The sequence below is a fragment of the Heloderma suspectum genome, chromosome 4 (assembly GCF_057233095.1).
Source record: "Heloderma suspectum isolate Gila_16-S chromosome 4, 16-S_ref, whole genome shotgun sequence".
NCBI lineage: Eukaryota > Metazoa > Chordata > Lepidosauria > Squamata > Helodermatidae > Heloderma > Heloderma suspectum.
Window position 1 is genome coordinate 105,558,336 of NC_139461.1, and position 20,700 is coordinate 105,579,035.

General features: G+C 41.5%; 1 protein-coding gene across 3 annotated transcripts in view; it reads right to left on the reverse strand.

Annotated features, from left to right (window-relative positions):
• RANBP9 (RAN binding protein 9) overlaps positions 1–20,700 on the reverse strand; it is a 48,739-nt gene that overhangs the window by 18,535 nt on the left and 9,504 nt on the right. For all 3 annotated transcript variants that reach the window (XM_084850193.1, XM_084850192.1, XM_084850191.1), the window contains exons 2-3: positions 18,328–18,439; positions 1,892–1,944 (exon numbers count right to left, since the gene is read on the reverse strand). In XM_084850193.1, coding sequence (XP_084706319.1) covers positions 1,892–1,944; positions 18,328–18,439 — 165 coding nt within the window. The remainder of the gene's footprint in view (positions 1–1,891; positions 1,945–18,327; positions 18,440–20,700) is intronic.

The window sequence follows — 20,700 nt, forward strand, 5'->3', positions numbered from 1 at the left end:
TATAAAAACATCTCACTGTATCCAGCCTTGTCAGACGTTTCTATGCTTGTAACTGTATATAAAAATAAGTCAATTCTCCTGTTTACAAAAATGAAATAACATTTTAAAATTACTTTATTTTTACTAACACAGCTTTGATTATAAGGCCCAGTCTAGAATCTCTGCATTGCTCCTAGGTTTTATTCTGGTTGTATTGTTATATTATGGTTTTAATGCTTTTATATTTTGTATTGTTTTACTGTGTGCTTTTTGGTTTTAATTTTTGTGAACTGCCCAGAGCACTTCGGCTATTGGGCAGCATAGAAATGAAACAAACAAACAAACAAACAAACAAACTGTTACAAGCACCACTGTGTTTGGATTGGACTTGAATGACTAATAGAAAAGAATGGTTGGCTACTAAGCCCAGCCAAAATTTGTATTTTATTTATTTAAAATTATTTTTAGACCACCTTTAAGGGTTAAAAACATTCCTGTTTAAGAGTTCGGAACACTTCACATACATTCTCAGTTAATTTTTTAGGCCTGAGAATTAGTTAAAAGTCAGAACTAGCCCACATCCTGTTTCAGATGATCACAATGACATCTCTTGATTACAACACCATCTCAGCACATTTTGTCTCTGCCACTATCAGTTGCCCAATGAAAAAGCATGTGTATTATTCACACACATATAAACTGGAGTCCAGTAAACCATTAACAACATTTCCATGAAGAAAGTAAGGCCAAAAAACTTCACATAGCATTGTATCCATTGTTAGTTCTAATTACAGAAGACTTGAAATGAATGGGACTTAAGCTAGACTAATGTTGGATTCAACCAATCTCAACCCCAATCCAGATAAAAGCATCAGCTTAGAGACACTGTGCCATCCAGAAGAGCACTAGTAGTGTCAAGCTCTCTTAAGCTTTCCATGACTAGCATTCAACCCCCAAACTGCATTTAAACTTACAAGGGAAGGTCCACAGAACTGTTGTGGGAAACACCTTGTAACAGGGAATCCTGACCGGACGAAGTGCCCAGAAAGTGTTCCTGCAACCACTATAATATGTAGGGCTACCCCAAATTTAAAACAGCAGGCTATCAGAATCATCTGCCTTCAGGAATTCTCTCTCTGATGCATTCACACTTTTTTTCTTCTTTCAACAGGTTTCTGTATTAGCAGTTCTTACACCAAACCGCAAAAACATTTTTCAGCTCAAGTCTTAAAAAGTACTTTTGGGGCTTGCTAAACAGAGATGTAACTGGGAGACGTAAATATAACTGCAGCAGGCTGAACACATCTGCCTTGATTGTTTTCTCAGAAAGGTCTTATTTTTGTACAAGTAGCAACACTTCCAAGTAGTAGTACATAATACAGTAGACAAATCAAATAGGCATTCTATGTGTATACTGGATTACTACGTTTTAAAATTTATCACACCACATACCATTTCCACCCGCAATCAATATCCCAAAGTACACATTTCCCAGTTCTGGTCTACTGAGTTGTGGTTAAATTTTACTGGAGTCTATGTGTAAAGCAAATACAGCAGCACTTAGACACACAGATGTATCTTCCCTAATTTTATTTGTATCATTACAGCTAAATTTTACCTGCGCAGTCACCAGGGCTACCATGTCCCCACTTCACATCACAGTGCCTCCCCACTCCCATCCTACAAACCACTCCTGAAACTCTGTGGCAACTTTTGATTAAATGTGGGAAGCTGCACTCTGAAGAGCAAATTCCCTGCTCTCTAGATCTCAGACTACATTATGAAACAGTACTTGGTCTCACTAAGAACAGCTTTCAGCAGGAAGAAATATATAAATAGAAGATGAAGTGGTTCGCATCTCACAGAAACAAAGCAATGGTTAGAAAACCCAAATAATTATTTTTCATCATACCTGGTAGTCTATTCATGTTCACACCTTGAGCAGAGAGCCCAATTCCCATGTAACTGTAAAAGTGAAAAAGACAGTTTATCTTTTTGTGTGTCAGAAGTGATTATTTCAAAACAGAGAAACATTACTAGAAAATCTATTAGTCACTATTTCATTCAAAAGGCATAGTTTGGCATGACAGCAGTATAATCAGTTACACATACAGATATATTTTCTTTTGACAGGTTCTAGACAAAATGCATTTCAGTTCCCCTCCTCTATTTCACTCCAACCTTTTAAAGATGTACTGACGTTCCAGGGAAGCCAAAACCCTTGGCCTTTTACTCAATTGGCATTAATTATCAATTTTGCTTTCAGTTTATTGCAAGTCTCATAAGACAGACATGGAAGCCATAAGCACTGCAGTTTACTGACATCCTCAGAAGACAGCCTATTTTAGGCCGAGTCTTGGCCTTGTACTTAAATGGGTTGTGCTTGCTTCTCGAAGCATTAAGTAACCAGCAACTTTTCTACTGCACCCCACAGGTAAAAGGGGGGTGGGGAATCCTGTTCTAAATTTCTTGTTTGCACTCCATTTATGCTTTGAAACTAGTCTATACAACATTAGCCTCCCGAGCTAGATTTAGGTGCCATCCTTTCAGCCAGGAGCACAGGAAGGGTATCTCTTCTAATACAAATGCCTTAGCTTTTATAATTCCAAGGTACCTAGGCTAAACTTTTTAGGTAAAAATATATTAGACACTTCCAGGGAAACGTAGGTGAAATTAAAGTAAGAATTAAACAGCAGGAAGAAATTATTTGTTGGAATACACTAAACAGCACATATGCCCCCTAGAACACAGACACTCAGAAGTAGTTTGGGGAAGAGAAATGCTGTTGGCTGTATAGGATTTTTGCCTGGAAAAAGGTGCCATAAAGACCACCAACTACAATTCAGGATCAGGACCTAAATAAGACAAAATAAAAGGTAAAACAACCTGTTCTGTTTAACATCTAGTCAGCAAGCACATTTAGGAAAAGAGAAGCATTTTAAAACATCTTTAATTTCAATCTTTGACCACGGGGTATAAAATGAAAAACTTTTCTCAATTATCTTTCTGGCTTTTGATATAATCCTGCACTAAGTAAAAATATACGCTTTTTCAAGAAAAAAATCCAATCTGTGTGGGTTTTGATTTCTGTAAGATGAACATGCCTAGTGATGCTAGTCTACAAAAAAGGAAGGAAGAAAAGGGGACACAGTTTTCTTGTAACGATTTTAGCCCAGTGGGACTCCCAACTGCAGTATCTTTGCCAAGGGCAGAATTGTGGAATACCAGAAGAGTACTCCAGGAGCGCTGAAGACTCCATAGCCTCAGTAGGTGCATGTACTCATTTAACAAGGACCACCACTTTTTTCTTCTGCTGGTAGCAGAGGAAACACAAGTGCTGGTAGCAGAGGAAGCACACACTACTTGTCAGTAGTGAGGCAACAGGACCGGGGAGGGTAGGCTGAAGGGAAATTTTCTTCATTGAGATCTAATAACTTGAGGTGTCAACAGGATGGATTTTTTTAAAATTACACTAAGCATGTTTTTTTTAAAAAAAAAAAACCCTAATATAAGAAACCTGAAATTGTTTGTATTAAAACATATTAAAGCCTACTCTTACAGTCTCTTAAAACTGAATCATAACCATCTATCAAACACTGAATTATGCCTTTCTATGTGAAAGAAAGACCTAAGTGGTGGGAATCCAGTTTAAGAGATTATATGTTATAAATACAAGCAATCATGCATTTCATATTTACTGCTATGGGCTTTCTTCTGGACCCATAAATTAGGAAGTCATCAGATGGGCTAGAATCTAGGTGATACCATCTGGTAACTCACGAAGTTTATCTATCAAACACTGAATTAAAGCTTGCCTTTCTATGTGAAAGAGAGAATTGAGTGGTCCTTATGAATGATCTGGTACATCTAGATTAAAACCTTAGACTCAAATCAAACAAGTGATCTTCTTACTAACTTTGAATGTGTACACGTCTTCTCTGTAAACATAGTTCTGCTATACAAAAGATGTGTTATATGGCCAAGGGTTTTCAATTATGCTTTTCAGTTACATAAAGATTTTATTTAGGTGCAACCCAGTATGTTATAATTGTTACAGCAACAGTTGGAATAGCCAATATGGTGAACACACTGAGACCAATAAGACAGATCCCTCCACACTCTCCTGGACCTAGAAGAGGACAATTCTGTGTTACAGTATTCTGCTGTATTTAATATCACCTGCCAGATATGGAGAGTTGCTGGAGATAGATGACCTCTCAGGACTGTAAGCAGAAGAACTGGAGCGAGCATTACTGAACTCCTCCAAGAGCAATTATTGCAGAAGATATGGGAGGCTATCAACCAGTTAATCTGGTAATCAATTTCCCACATGCTTTTCAATAACTGCTTTCTTCCTCCAGACTGCACATCTTATTAGCCAAAGCAAATATCCATCTGCTGTAAAATAGGCAGAGCCAATTCCCAGGTTTGAGGGAGGGCAAAGTGCACTCTAGTGGGCTGCCTCCTCTAATTGTAGGCCCTGGTAAACTTATCTGGCAGCGGTAGAAGCAGCACTCCAAGTAGTGTTGGTTGGCAGTGGGCTATCATTTAAATTTCCCACAATGCTCTGGAGCAATGCTACATTGGGGACATTGTGGCAAATTAAAATGGCAGCTAGACTCAGCTGCTTGGTGGTGCTATGGGAAAAAATAAGGCGGGGGGCAGGGCATGCATTAGTGATGGGCCCTGCCAGAGTGCTGTGTCCAGCAGCTGCCCAAGGATGCTAGACCCTGGAAACTGATGCACAGTATTTGTTTCACATTAAGTAAACCTTTTTTCATCTATGATATAGCTTGTATTACTTCACTGAATGAAATGACAAAGGGAGGGGCATTTACTCTTTTTTACCATAAGGTTTTGAAGAAGGAAGTTGAATGTACATCAGACACATATTTCTCCAAAAGATATTAAAGCATAGAACTCCCAGGATCCTGTTCATAAGATTATAGCCAAGAAACACCTGGTTGTGAGAGGTGTTATGACACCCATATTTGACATGTGTTTACTTAGAGGTAAGTCAAGCTGAATCACTGCCACTTATTCCTGAGTGGATGTATACAGAGCTGAGAACACTCAGCAAGGGAGTATAGGTTCCTGGTAAGGCCTTTTTCCACTAAAGAGCAGTGCTGGGGTTCAAGCATCACCCTCCAAGATGGAAGCCATTCCCCTAATCCCCAATATGTGGGAACTCTCTACACTAATTTGGTGAAGGAAATGCACTCTACACCAGTTCTGGGGCATTTATTCATTCCCAGTGTTTTCAGCCATAATAGGCTTACAAAGTGGCTGCTAAGGAAAATCCATCACAAGATACCGTATCTGTACGATGGGAAAACAGGAAGGGAAACTTTGGCAGCTCACTGTTCCAGCTTCATGTTTTGCTTCTCTCTTCTATTTTGAGTTGCTCTAACCATAGCCTGCTTGGCTAGTTTATTCCATCTGCATTTTTAATTTAAACCAATTGCTGGGCCTTCAAAAAACAACCAGCCATGATCAGTATTCTGACAACTACAGAGATGTACAGCTCTGTTTTTTTCTATACAAAGATAGAGGGATGGCAGAGAATTCCACCACGGATATCGGGGAGGCCGAATGCCAGTGCATTCGGCCCCCCGAAATCTGTGGCGGAACGGCCTGCCCCCCCGCAACGAGACTTACCTGGGGCGGATCTCCCGGGCTGCGGCGGCTCCGGCAGCTGGTCCTCCGACCGGCTACCGCCCCGCCGCCATTTGCAGGGTGTGTGTTTTTTTACACCGACGTGATAGGCTACATAAATTTTTACGTAGCCTAAAACGTCTGGGTAAAAAAAAAGGCGTACACAAATGGCGGCGGCTACACTATTTGCGTTCCCCTTATTTTCGCTGTCTTAGTCTACGTATTTACGTAGATTAAGGCATCAAAAATGAGGAACGCAAATGGCGGCGGCCATAGCTGCCACCATTTGCGTACGCGGTTCCCCCCCCCCAGAGCCCTCCGCGGCTGGAAATCCAGCTGCGGATGGCTCTGGCCTGGCCAGCTGCTCCGCAGAGCTGCCGCGGAGCACAGCCGGCCAAGGAGGATTCCGGGGGGGGGGGGGAGGAACGGAGCACCTCCCCCCTGTCCAGGATTCCAGGGGGAGGGACGGAGCGCCTCCCCCCCTACCATCAGCATAACCCGCGAACAGGTGATTTTCGTACATCCCTACAAAGATGTTTCACCAATTACTCCAATGTCTGTTAAAGCCTTGCAGAACACTAAGCAGCTGTCACTCAGTTGCTAGAGAGGATAATGTGTGCGTGTGTGCGCGCGTGCATGCATGCGCACGCATCTCTGTGTGTGCATGTGGAGTGTCTTAAATGTTAGTCCACCACTCTAACCCCCACTTCCCAGCTGGTGATGGTTGATGATGGCTGCTAACTAATGGGTCCATAATAGCCAGGGTTGAAACGTGTCACTGCAAGTGGATTCCAGGCCTGAATTATGGCACAAACTAAGTCATGGAAGGGGCACCTTGGGCATATATGTGCTTGGTAACATTAGAATGGGGTGGGAGATGTACTGGACTTTAGGGCCCCTCCTTATTTATTGTCTATCCTTCCACCTCCATTATAGACACACAGAGGCTGTAGTTTCTCTCATTTTTAAGAAAACATTTCAGATGTACATAGGAGAAAGCTTGAATACATAGAAACTGTGTGAGGAACAAAACGGTCAAGAGAGTATCTTCCACTCCATATGTTCTGTTCCCCTGCCTTTATAACCCACCCCAACCCATAATTTAAGATCAAAAACAAACACCAATTTATTTGTAACCAGAACAGTGTACACATCAATACAAATCTATCTGATTTATGTAATTTATTCAAATCATAAAAATCAAGTTCTCTGCTCAGAGGATTTGGGAGGGAAGTAAGGAAGAATTTTTGAACACATCAGGTTATATTGGAGAAATATGCCTACCATGTTAAATACTATATTGAAAACACTAGGCTATCAAAGCCCCAACATTCTTTTTGGCAAACATTATAGTGGCACCATGATAAGCTGAGTATCACTAAGTAGGCAAAAAGTGTTGACACAGGTGCATCTAGGTAATACTGTGCCATAAACTAGAAGAGTAGCTGTCACTAAATTTTCATTCATTTCATGCACAAAGCGAGCAACCAGGTCCCATTAGTTCCTAAGGTCATTAAAAAAAAGATATCCAGCCTGTCATTTTTTCTAAAAAGCTGAAAAAAGGACAAGCTAAATTCTTCACCCAGAATTGTAGCTAGGTCCACATGGTGCAGATCAGGTGGCTGTGATCACAGAAAAGTTTGGCACACATTTAAAAAATGTGTATACTCAAGCAACATATGTTTAACCATGAAAACACTGTAAAGCACACTCTCTTTCTGGAAGTATTATTAAGGATGGATACCATATGCAGAGCATTGAATAAGTTACTGGAGAAGGAAGTGGGGGGCCCAAACAGTGACTTACACTGCATCCAGAAACATCAGAGCAGTTCCACCCCTCTACTACTGGCACAAAACACTGGCAAAAAGCTATCATGTAATGTTTTAATAAGGATTGTCAAGTCATGTAGGGCAGAGACCCACTTTTTGCAGTACAAACCTCTGCTTGAGCACAACAGTGGATGCGACTGCCCCTAAAGCTAAAGTGGAATGCAATTTTTAAAGCTTCAAATAAATGCTAAGCATCAGAACAACGCTTTGCCCTTTGGAAGGCCATCCCAAAGGGATCCAGGATGAGGAAATCCACCTCTGCCCGCAAAAAGGAGCTCCAGCCGGGAGGGGGGGGGCACGTTCAAACCAGAGGCCCTATTTATGCCCATGGAAAGCTCCACAGGAAGAAATTACTGTTGGGAAGCAGCAGCAGCTCCTGAAACATGGTGTTCTAGGCACGGGTTTGGATCTTCTGGACCACTGTTTCCCCATGAGGCCCCAGGATCAGACTACTAGCCTACACTCAGCCTCCTCCCATCAGAATCAACCACTGGGGAAGGAAAGAACAAGGTAAGTCTGCCCCCCAGCTAGCATGTGCTTGCAGGGCTTTGGAAGGTGCAGAGGATCTGCCACTTCTCTCCCCACCCCTATTTCAGCATATTTTGTACAGACTGTTCCTCCTGAACTTATTTAGCAATACACAAAAATAAAAATGTCATAAGATTAAACCTGCCTATAAGTATAAAATGTATTTTTCAGTCTTCAATATTAGAGAAGGTTTTTTTAATATATTTTTAGAGGAAAAGACATTGTTTCACTTAAGTGCACTAAAGGGAATATAGCAAGAGCTGAAATTAAATTAATGTGATATTAAACAATATAATTTCTCAACTCCAGTTGTATTGAGAACCTGACCTCAAACGAAGAACAATGACCGAGCCTCAGTTATGCACAAGTTGAATTCCTTTCTCAATGGGAGTAGAGTAATATAATATAACTGGAAATAATGCCATCAGTCCAGAAGTAACTCCAGTTAGTTTAGAATGCATCATATCCCTGATGAATATACAGTGGAGGTGAGGAATAGATTTCAGGGATTAGACCTGATAGACAGAGTGCCTGAGGAACTATGGACGGAGGTCCGTAACATTGTTCAGGAGGCAGCAACGAAATCCATCCCAAAGAAAAAGAAATGCAAGAAAGCCAAGTGGCTGTCTGATGAGGCTTTACAAGTAGCTGAGGAAAGAAGGGAAGCGAAAAGCAAGGGAGAAAGGGGAAGATATACCCAACTGAATGCAGAGTTCCAGAGAATAGCAAGGAGAGACAAGAAGGCCTTCTTAAATGAACAATGCAAAGAAATCGAGGAAAACAACAGAATGGGAAAGACTAGAGATCTCTTCAAGAAAATTGGAGATCTCAAGGGAATGTTTTGTGCAAAGACGGGCATGATAAAGGACAAAGAAGGCAGGGACCTAACAGAAGCAGATGAGATTAAGAAGAGGTGGCAAGAATACACAGAAGAACTATACAGGAAAGATCTGAATGTCCCTGATAGCCATGATAGTGCGGTCACTGAACTTGAGCCGGACATCCTAGAGAGTGAAGTCAAGTGGGCTTTAGGAAGCATTAGTAACAACAAAGCTAGCGGAGATAACAATATTCCAGCCGAGCTATTTAAAATCCTAAAAGATGATGCTGTTAAAGTGCTGCATTCAATATGTCAACAAATCTGGAACACTCAACAGTGGCCACAAGACTGGAAAAGGTCAGTTTACATTCCAATTCCAAAGAAGGGCAACGCCAAAGAGTGTTCAAACTACCGCACCATTGCGCTCATTTCACATGCCAGCAAGGTGATGCTCAAAATCCTACAAGCTAGGCTTCAGCAGTATGCAAACCGAGAACTACCGGAAGCACAAGCTGGGTTTCGAAGAGGCAGAGGAACTAGAGATCAAATCGCCAACATTCGCTGCATCATGGAGAAAGCAAGAGAATTCCAGAAAAACATCTATTTCTGCTTCATTGACTACGCTAAAGCCTTTGATTGTGTGGATCACAACAAACTGTGGCAAATTCTTAAAGTGATGGGAGTACCAGATCACCTTACCTGTCTCCTGAGAAACCTGTACGAGGGTCAAGAAGCAACAGTAAGAACCAGAGATGGAACAACCGATTGGTTCAAAATTGGGAAAGGAGTACGACAAGGCTGCATATTGTCACCCTGCTTATTTAACTTATATGCAGAGTACATCATGAGAAATGCCGGGTTGGATGAATCAGAGGTCGGAATTAAGATTGCTGGGAGAATTATCAACAACCTCCGATATGCAGACGATACCACCCTAATGGCAGAAAGCGAAGAGGATCTCAAGAGCCTCTTGTTGAGGGTGAAAGAGGAGAGTGCAAAAGCTGGTTTGAAACTCAACATTAAAAAAACTAAGATCATGGCATCTGGCCCCATCACTTCCTGGCATATAGAAGGGGAAGAAATGGAAGCAGTGACAGATTTTACTTTCTTGGGCTCCAAGATCACCGCAGACGGTGACTGTAGCCATGAAATTAAAAGACGCTTGCTCCTTGGGAGGAAAGCTATGGCCAACCTAGACAGCATAGTAAGAAGCAGAGACATCACCTTGCCGACAAAGGTCCGTCTAATCAAAGCTATGGTTTTCCCAGTAGTAATGTATGGCTGTGAGAGCTGGACTATAAGGAAGGCTGAGCGCCGAAGAATTGATGCTTTCGAACTGTGGTGCTGGAGAAGACTCTTACAAGTCCCCTGGACTGCAAGGAGGTCAAATCAGTCCATCCTAAAGGAAATCAACCCTGAGTGCTCATTGGAAGGACAGATAATGAAGCTGAAGCTCCAATATTTTGGCCACCTAATGCGCAGAGAAAACTCCCTGGAAAAGACCCTGATGCTGGGAAAGACTGAAGGCAAAAGGAGAAGGGGACGGCAGAGGATGAGATGGCTAGATAGCATCACGGATGCAATGAATATGAACTTGAGCACGCTCCGGGAGAGAGCGCAGGACAGGAAGGCCTGGCGTGCTATGGTCCATGGGGTCACGAAGAGTCGGACACGACTGAACGACTGAACAACAACAACAACAACACCACACATTTCAGGCTGTCATATGCAAATAATCAAATTACTTTTTCACATTTGATAGGTTTTGAAAATAACTGAGTACTCTCCCAAACAGATGAATAAGTAGCACTATTTAATAGGAGTCCCTATCTTCTTTATCTTTGAACAGGAACATATTAGCTATGGAAGCTGGGATGTAGTATGATTGTTACATTTTTCCTTGTTTTTTTACTTGACTCAACTGGCACAGAACAGGAGTGTTATGGTATCACCATGACTACAGTTTGTATTTGCCTTTCCCCTAAATCCCACCCCAATTCCTGCTTGCAGTGGCCCAAAAGACATAAGAATGACCATATATGTTTTTTAATCCATCACGCTTACCCATATTCTGGGTCTCTCAAGTATCTGACCCACCAATCAGGTAGCAGGTACACACAAGTGCAGATACATACACACAGCACTTATCACTTCCATCTACCTCCTCCAGTTCTTAAAAAAATATATTTTATAGAACACAAAGTACTCTGCTTCTCATGCAGTTCATGTGAAGAAATACCAGACACTATGTCCTAAACACAGGAAAATTTGAAAAGATATCTATTGCAAATTCTCAGGCTAGTGATCAGTCACACTTTCTACACCGGGAAACTGATCCATATTGCAAGTTGGAGCCCCAGTACAACTGCCACTACTCTCTGGTTTAGTTAGAATTATGTTTTATTCATGCCTACTTCAACGCCAACTAGGCACTCCATCTTTTGAAATAAAGAATGTGGTACACACTACAAAACCACTCTGTGCCAAGAGGCCACAGGCTAGCAAGGATTCTAAGACCAAAAAACAGGCAAAAGGTAAACTGCAATTACTTTGGGACAAGGCAATGTATTGGTTTTGCCTTTATACGCCTACACACTTTGCGCACCAGTTGTTTTCTAGCTAGAGCTCTCAGACATTGAGTTTTGTTCTATGCAAGCAGAGGACCATCATTTCTCCATGTGCAAGAATGCCCCACGTCAATGAAGCAGCAATGTCTATTCACTTTGGTTGACATCCTAAAACTGCATAGTTTCAGTAAGATAGTATACAGGACCTATTGTGTGCCCTTGCCTCAAATATCCCCCCCCCCCAGTTCATTTTTACACAGAAAAGTAGGTTTTAATAACCTGTTGGATACTGGTCATGGATTCAGTTTCAATAAATTATGAATATAGACCACTCTTCCCTAACCTAGTGTCCTCCAGATGTATTGAACAACTCCCATCTTTTCTTGCCAGCATAGCCAGTGGGAGTTACATCTAGAGGGCACCAGGTTGGGGAAAGATGGTATACAATAACATGCTTGTATAAAATTCTGATTTTATTTTAAAGCAAATTGATTACAATAAGCCTTTCTTAAAAAAAAAAAAACCAATGATTTTTATCTACCCCCAAATTAAAATGGCAGCACATCCGGATCCTGTTCTCACCAAAAGTACGTAATACTATCAAGTGGCCTTAATGTAAGTAACTAAAGTATGGTGTTGTGAGAATAAAATGAAGTGTGGGAAGAAGGGAACCATGTACACCACCTTGGAGGAAATGGCCTTGAGCGTCATCTTTTTGGTAGAAAGGTGGGGTACAAATCCAATAAATAAGTGAAATATAAATGTAATAAATAAATACTTTTTACTCAGTTTCCTTCTAATCCAATTTCTCTTATAATGCAAAATTTAACGTTTCATCTGAAACAAAATATTTTTTAAGAAATGGAAGAAATAGAATGCAAGACATTTACATTGTGCACTATATGCAAACAGAAGCAGTTGCTTTCATTCTTTACTGCATAATATAGGTAGCATTTCACCAGCAAAAGTTTCTAATACAAATGACTGTTTTTTGCACAAGTCTAAACAGATTACTAAGTTCTCTGTTCTCTGAGGGAGCAATCCTATGTCCCTTACACAGCATCTGAGGAGGCGTAATATTGTTCGGTGTCCCCCCTCCAAGGTGGAGACAGCACTCTGACCTCAGAAGGGGGAGTCAAGAGATCTGACCCCCTTCCCCCTCCCAGCTGGCACAGAAAGAACTGCGGCAGCTGGCCTCCGAGGTCAGGAACTCAACCTTTGATATGGCACTTCAGTGGGCAGGGAGGGGAGAAGACTGGAGAGGCCAGGATATGAGCTATCCTGAGCCTCTGCCAGCCTCCTTCCTTCCATCTCCAAAATGCCATTGCTAGACAGGCAAAAAAGCCACTCTATTGAAAAACGCAGGGCAGGAGAATGGGAAGTTCAAGACTGCTTCTGCCGCTCCTCCTACCCTTCATAGGATGATTGTAAGCCTCTGAGTTTGGGAACTTATGACCATCAAGGGCACAATCAACAGGACTATGCATGTTTAGACAGAAAAAAGTCCTAAATAAAAAACTGAAAAGTCTGGATAACATAAGTATTCACCCCCTTTGCTGTGACACCCCTAAATAAACTCTGATTTAACCAACTGCCTTCAGAAGTCACATAATTAGTTGACTTTGGCCATCCACCTAAACTCAGCAACCAGATAAGGAGGGCATTAGTCAGAGAAGCAACCAAGAGGCCAATGGTAACTCTGAAGGACCTGGAGAGATCCACAGCTGAGAAAGGAGAAACCATCCATGGGACAACTATCACCCAGACGCTCCACAAAGCTGGGCTTTATGGAAGAGTGCTGAGAACAAAGCCATTGCTGAAAAAAACCCATATCAAATCCCCTTTGGATTTTGCCAAAAGGCATGTGGGAGACACAACAAACACATGGGAAAAGGGTCTCTGGTCTGATGAGAACAAAACTGAACTTTTTGGCCTTACCACAAAACCCTATCTGTGGCGCAAAGCCAACAGTACTCATTGCCCTGAGAACACCATCTGCACGGTGAAGCATGGTGGTGGCAGCATCACGTTGTAGGGATGGCCTTTCATCAGCAGAGACTGGGAAGCTGGCCAGGATTGATGGCAAGATTGATGGAACCAAATACAGGGCAATTCTAGAGGGAAAGCTGTTTCAGTCTGTAAAGGAACTAGGACTGGAGGAGAGGTTCACCTTCCAGCAGAACAATGACCCGAAACACACATCCAAAGTTACACTGCAGTGGTTTATAAACAAGAACCTGAGTGTCTTAGAATGGCCCAGAATGGCCCAGTGAAAGCCCAGACCTCAATCCGACTGAGAATCTGTGGCAAGACTTGAAAATAGCTCTTCATTAACAGTCCCCATCCAACCTAACATAGCTTGAACAATTTTGCCAAGACGAATGGGCAAAAATTGCAGGATCCAGATGCGCAAAGCTGGCAGAGACTTACCAAAAAAGATCCATAGCTGTAATTGCTGCCAAAGGTGCTTCTACCAAGTATTGACTCAGGGGGGTGAATACTTATGCAACTAACTAACTTTTATGCCACAATACAAATATTTTGCACCTTCAAAGTGTTGAGTATGTTGTGTAAATCAAATGATAAAAATGCCAATTAAGGGAGCAATCCTATGCAGATAGGCGGCTGCCTCCAAACTCAGAGATGACCACCTATCCAATGCATGGCGGGAGGACCACGGAGGGGATCCTCTCCTCCAAGCTCCAGCTGCCCTGCATTTGCAGCTAGACAGCCCATTTTGGCTGTCTAGCCGTGGGACGTTGGAGCGCAGAGTCGGGAGGCTGGATGATGCAGAGGAAGTGTCGTACCAGCACTTCCGCATTCCCCGGCCCTGGGAATGCCCCCTTTTGCCCTGCTCCGTGCTCCTCTTACGAGCATGGAGCCAGGGGACAATTTGCGCCATCTACGAGGCAGCAGGACAGGGGGTGGAGAGGCAGTTCTCGGAAACTGAACGGTCCTATGGCTGCCTAGCTGCTGACTAGCAGCCATAGGATTGCGCCCTAAATCCATTTTAATTCCAGGTTGTAGCACAACAAAATGTGGAAGGTCAAAGAGGGGTGAATACTTATGAAAGGCACTGTAAGCATTCTAAGATAAAATATGGAATGTTATCCAGTTATGTTATGGAATGCTACAGCCCCATCAAAATAATAAACTGTGGAAGAAGATGAGAAAGAAAAAGGGGTTTTCTCTAACTAGGGAATCACATTCCAGCATGAAGACAAACAAGTTATGAAATATGGCTTGGAAGTATAGACACATTATGGAATGCAATGAAAAGGACAACACAAAATGAAAAGCCAAAATTAAACTACTTAGGCTGCAGTCTTATACCCAATTCCTTAGAGTAAGACCAACTGAACTCAATGGGATTTTTTATTTCATTTCATTTCTTCAGAGTAGACATGTATAGGATTGCAGTGGTAGAGTGTATTTAAGAAATCCTGTTAAGATTTGTACATCACCTGCAAAAAACAGCAGGAATACTTGTTACAGCAGTTCCTTTTATGGTTTGCTAGATCCTACCCCAATGTCTATGAAAAACGGGTACAAACCAGACAGGACAAGCCCCAATATCCAATCATGTATACTTCTATACATCCTACAAGCTAGGCTACAGCAGTATGTGAACTGAGAACTACCAGAAGTACAAGCTGGGTTTTGAAGAGGCAGAGGAACTAGAGATCAAATCACCAACATTCACTGGATCATGCAGAAAGCAAGAGAATTCCAGAAAAATGTCTATTTCTGCTTCATTGAGTACGCTAAAGCCTTTGATTGTGTGGCTCACAACAAACTGTGGCAAATTCTGAAAGAGATGGGAGTACCAGACCACCTTACCTGTCTCCTGGGAAACCTGTACAAGGGACAAGAAGCAACAGTAAGAACCGGACTTGGAACAACCGATTGGTTCACAATTGGGAAAGGAGTATGACAAGGCTGTATATTGTCGCCCTGCTTATTTAACTTATATGCAGAGTACGTCATGAGAAACGCAGGGTTTGATGAATCACAGGTTGGAATTAAGATTGCCGGGAGAATTATCAACAACCTCAGATACGCAGACAATACCACCCTAATGGCAGAAAGCGAAGAGGATCTAAAGAGCCTCTTGTTGAGGGTGAAAGTGGAGAGTGCAAAAAAAAAACTAAGATCATGGCATGTGGCCCCATCACTTCCTGGCATATAGAAGGGGAAGAAATGGAAGCAGTGACAGATTTTATTTTCTTGGGCTCCAAGGTCACCGCAGACGGTGACTGTAGCCATGAAATTAAAAGACGCTTGCTCCTTGGGAGGAAAGCTATGGCACACCTAGACAGCATAGTAAGAAGCAGAAACATCACCTTGCTGACAAAGGTCCATATAATCAAAGCTATGGTTTTCCCAGTAGTAATGTATGGCTGTGAGAGCTGGACTATAAGGAAGGCTGAGCACAGAAGAATTGATGCCTTCGAACTTTGGTGCTGGAGAAGACTCTTACAAGTCCCCTGGACTGCAAGGAGGTCAAATCAGTCAATCCTAAAGGAAATCAACCCTGACTGCTCATTGGAAGGACAGATACTGAAGCTGAAGCTCAAATATTTTGGCCACCTAATGCGAAGAGAAAACTCACTGGTGCTGGGAAAAATTGAAAGCAAAAGGAGAAGGGGATGGCAGAGGATGTCATGGCTAAATAGCATCACCGATGCAATGAATATGGACTTGAGCACACTCTGGGAGAGAGCGGAGGACAGGAAGGCCTGGCGTGCTATGGTCCATGGGGTCACGAAGAGTCAGGTACGACTTAATGACTGAAAAACAGTACTTCTATACATAATAACATGTCTAATTACTCACTTTTCTTCAGATAAATGCCATAAACGGTAGATAAATTAATTTCATTTCAATAAGAATTCTATTGTTGATATATATTGTTGATAACATGTTGATATAGGTCACATATTCACATTTTACCACTGGCAAACTCAGGCTGGGAGACAGCAAACCAAATCTACCCAGTGAATCCAAGGTGGACAAAATTAAGTTTGAAATATAAAACTGTCTACATTACTATGTTGGCTTTCAGATCTTCCAGTATTCTAAAAACAGTGTGAATTTCAGAAGTGTTTATCACATTATTAATCATTTAGATGGCACTTTAAAATCTATGTTCATCCTCACAACCACACTGAGGTAGATCCTATATGTTCACATTTTATGAACAGGGAGTTATGGATTGTTACCCTAGTCACCCAACCTGGACATCAGTCTTCCAAATCCAAATATAAAAGCTGCTTCATCTTACAACCTAAATTGCACATCACTGTTGTTACATTGGAACACGAGACATGATACATTTGACTAAACACTGGGGGTGGGGGCAGGAATGCACGGATGAAGTTTCCTCTCTAACAATCCAGAGTATTTAAGTGCTGAGCACTGCAGTCTGGGCAAACTTATAGACGACAGCAATAGCTGATGGAGTGCTTTTCCCAGTATGAACTTACCCATATGCTGATCAATATCTGAGGCCCTCCTCAGAGTGCCTCCTCTGAGGAAGGTTTGGAAGATGGCAACATGGGAGAAGGCCTTTTCAGTCATGACCTCCTGACTCTGGAACACTCTCCCCAGTGAGGCCCACCTGGCCCTAACAATGTCATATTTTCAGTGCCAGGTCAAGAGTTTCCTCTACTCCCAGGCATCTGATGGACTTTTTATGAATCAGTGATTGGGTTATGATCCATACTGATGTTTAGTTGTTTTATGTTTTAGTATTTTAATGGAACTTATCTTTAGCTATTTTATATTTTGTATGTTATAATAATTTTGTTGTAAGTCACTTTGTGTCTTTTTTAAAAGAAAAGCAGCTTAAGGCGCCATCCTATGCATGTTTAGACAGAAAAAAGTTCTACAACTCCCAGTAGCCCTCTAGCTAACCATGCTAGCTGAGGCATGCTGGGGATTATATGACTCTTTTCTGTCTAAACATGCCTAGGATTGTGCCCTAAGAAATTCAATAAATAATAATAATAATAATAATAATTTTAGACACCACAAAGGCCAGTCTTGTTCAGAGACTCTCACAAAGACAATTACTACTTGAAACTCACCGTTAACCAGGCTGGAATTCAAAACAACTTCATTTCAGCACTAGAGTTATTATACTTCTAAGCATTGCTTTCTTTCCACCACTGAGGCAGAAACTGACCCTTCAGGAGAAGAGGCCAAAAAGAACGTGACCAGCTTGTGTCCTAAATGTTAATCTTACACATTAGGCATGCAGGAAAATTTCAGACTAAGACAAGTGCTTCCAAAAACGGCTTTTATTGTGCAATCACTCTGCCTCATTGACAGAATGTTAAGTGATGTGGGTTTTCCAGAAAAATGTGAATGGGAAAAGTAGGTTAATTTGCATAGGGTCATTTGCATATGAAATTTTTCAGTTTGCATTAGAAAATTTTCTAATGAGAATGAATGAAGCAATACAATCATTTTCATTGGCAATTTTTCCAATGAAAAATGGATTAATTTGCATGGGCCATTTGCATAGGAGTATTTTCAGGGAATTCTTAATTCCTTGACAGTGACACTACATAATTACCACTGGAAATTAAAGTTGCCTGTTTTCGGTGCAATCAGGCTGGTCAAGTAGAGAACTTGATTACTCTGGCCTATTTAGAAGCTGAAGACAGAATGCTGGTCTGTGGTTGCAACTGTCTGCAATCTAATAACCTGGATTAAACCTTTAAATATGTAGAGAAAGCTTAATTTAAATATGTGGTGAAAGCTTGATTTGGGGATTAAATCCCCACCACTCCTTTTGTACCAGAGCTGAACAGAAAGTAGTATATCCAGCATTCCAGAATATGGGCCTTTTTTTGAACATGAACTTTATTAAAGTTATTAGCAGAAATTGTCAGATTATATGACAAACTACATTTAAAATAAAGTTGCACTAAAATCTTACCCATCTCTTCCTTTGCTGACAATTTTAACTTCAAAATAGTATATTCCACAAGCAGCAGGTATGGGGTGTGTCGCTCGAACAGAAGCAGCATCTTTTGGAGTTTTCCCATGGCCTGCAAAATACATTAAAATGCAATCCAGCATTTAATATTTCGTAAAATAAAAGTAATCATAAATGAAACAGCTGTGAAATGAAGTATACATGACACTTAAAAGATTCAGTAATCCTACTGGCACCTGACTAAAAATCAAGGCCAAATCCATTTACAAAACACTTCAAAAGACTGGCCATTAGAGTTGTTCAGCTACTCATTTTTAAGCTCATGCATGTAATGCTAAACTATATTCTTATTTGAGATTTGATCAAATTGGTTCTTTGTTTACATAGAAAAGACTTTTAACTCTGTGACCCAGTTTGCACGCCATGCTAAATTTTGCCTAATAAACCAGAATACGCATGTGTAGTGTGCATCTACAAGCAACCCCTTTCCTGCCATTTCACTCCTTCCTGCGTGCGAACAGCAAAACAAGAAAGGATTCAGCTTTTAAACATAGGGTATTTCTACATTAAGCAAAACCCCCACGAAACCCCACATCCTTTCTGGAGCTTCCTACTTTCGGTTTCTTTGCGGGATTAGGAAGGGTTTCTTTACACAGCAGTCATGTGGTTTGAACTGAGGGAGAGCCTCCCTCCCTCCCTGTCATGTGTGCAAATGGGGGCGGTCTTGTTTTCGCAGCTTAACTTCTGCTGTACTGTTTTCTCACAGCCCCCAAGAAACTTCTGACTTACTTCTGAGTAGACATAAAATGTAAGATTGTGCTGTAAGTCTGTAACTCTTAGCACACTTATGTGGGAGTAAGCCGCACTGAACTCAATAGGACTTACTTCTGAGTAGACATATGATCACCCTGTAAGTCTGCAACCCTTGGCACACTTACTTGGGAGTAAGCCCCACTGAACTTAATAGGGTGCTCTGAAACAACAGAGGACGTTGCTTCTGAGCCTGGTGAGGTGGGGGATCAGATGTGTCTCCCTTCATTGCAGGGTGGCATTTTACCCTCTTCACCCTTCAACTGAGAAATGCAGAGGCAGGAGACGCAATCAGCAGGCAATTCTTGCCCTCATTCCTGTCAAGTCTCATCCTGACCATGCCTCCAACAACTGAAAACAAACGCCCACAGCAGGCAGACACAGCGGTTTCTTCCACTACTGGAGACTTTCACAGGGGGGTCATGATGCTCCTGTTCTGTGGGCTAGAAAAAAATTTTTTTTTTTGCGTTTGGGGAAAACATGAGATAGGCTGGAGGAAATAGCGGGAGACACCCTGGAGGGTAATAGCCTCATCTAAAGAGCCCACAAACTTCCAAGAGAGAGCCATCTCAGTAACAGGATAAAAGCTCCGTGTGATGAACCCCATAGAGAAGCAGGAACTATGATTAAGTGTTTCCAATTTATAAGCCAGCTTTAAATCAGGTTTTGACATTGCCTTATGAATCCTGGCTTCTTTGGAAACAGTAAACCATAGTTTCCAGTTCACACGAAGTGGGAAGCTTTGTTTAAGTGCTGTGTCCTGACTTATTTTGCTGCCTGTGTGAAGGGAGGAGCAAACGGGGTGTGTGCACCTGTGAACCACACAGAGAGCGGCTACTGGGTGGTAAAGGAATGTAATAAATAAATAAATAAATAAGCTGGCTTATCAGGTCTCCTTCCCATTTTTGGCTTCCCATTACGTGCAAACACAGCCAGTGTATCTGGTATAGGCCCTGATTCATTTTAGAGATTAACTTTAGGGCTTGTTCAAAAGTTGAACCTGGGTATCACTCTTGAGTCAAATTATTACAAAGAGCTATAGCTTTCATATTTCCAGAACTGAATATAGATCATTAACTCATCCTATTCTGGGCTGCTTTTTAACCAAGCTTGTGTTAGCAACAAGGTGTATACCTGTAATTACTATCATTAAACAGGCACAGAGATCAATTTTGACTGCTCTATTGGGACACTAAAACCCATTTCTAAAAAAAGCGGTCACATATGGTCAACGCCAGATGCGGTGAGAGGTCTACAGGCCATATGCTGACCATTCCAATTTTCAAATAGTTGTGATTTCAAAGTGTCAGTTCTTTAATGGTCCTCCACCAGAGCTTAGCTTGCCATTTTTAACTATACATAAATCCCTAGACTTCTAAATTCCAAAAGTTATGAAGGAGCCTTATAGAAGCTGATGTTAAAATTAAACAGGAAAATGAAAATCTAAGATCAATGTTTAAATGCAACAGCAACTAATACAGAAAATACATTTTATTATAAAACCACACATTCATAAAAAATATACAATAATTAAGAAACCCACCATATATTTCTTTGGTCAAC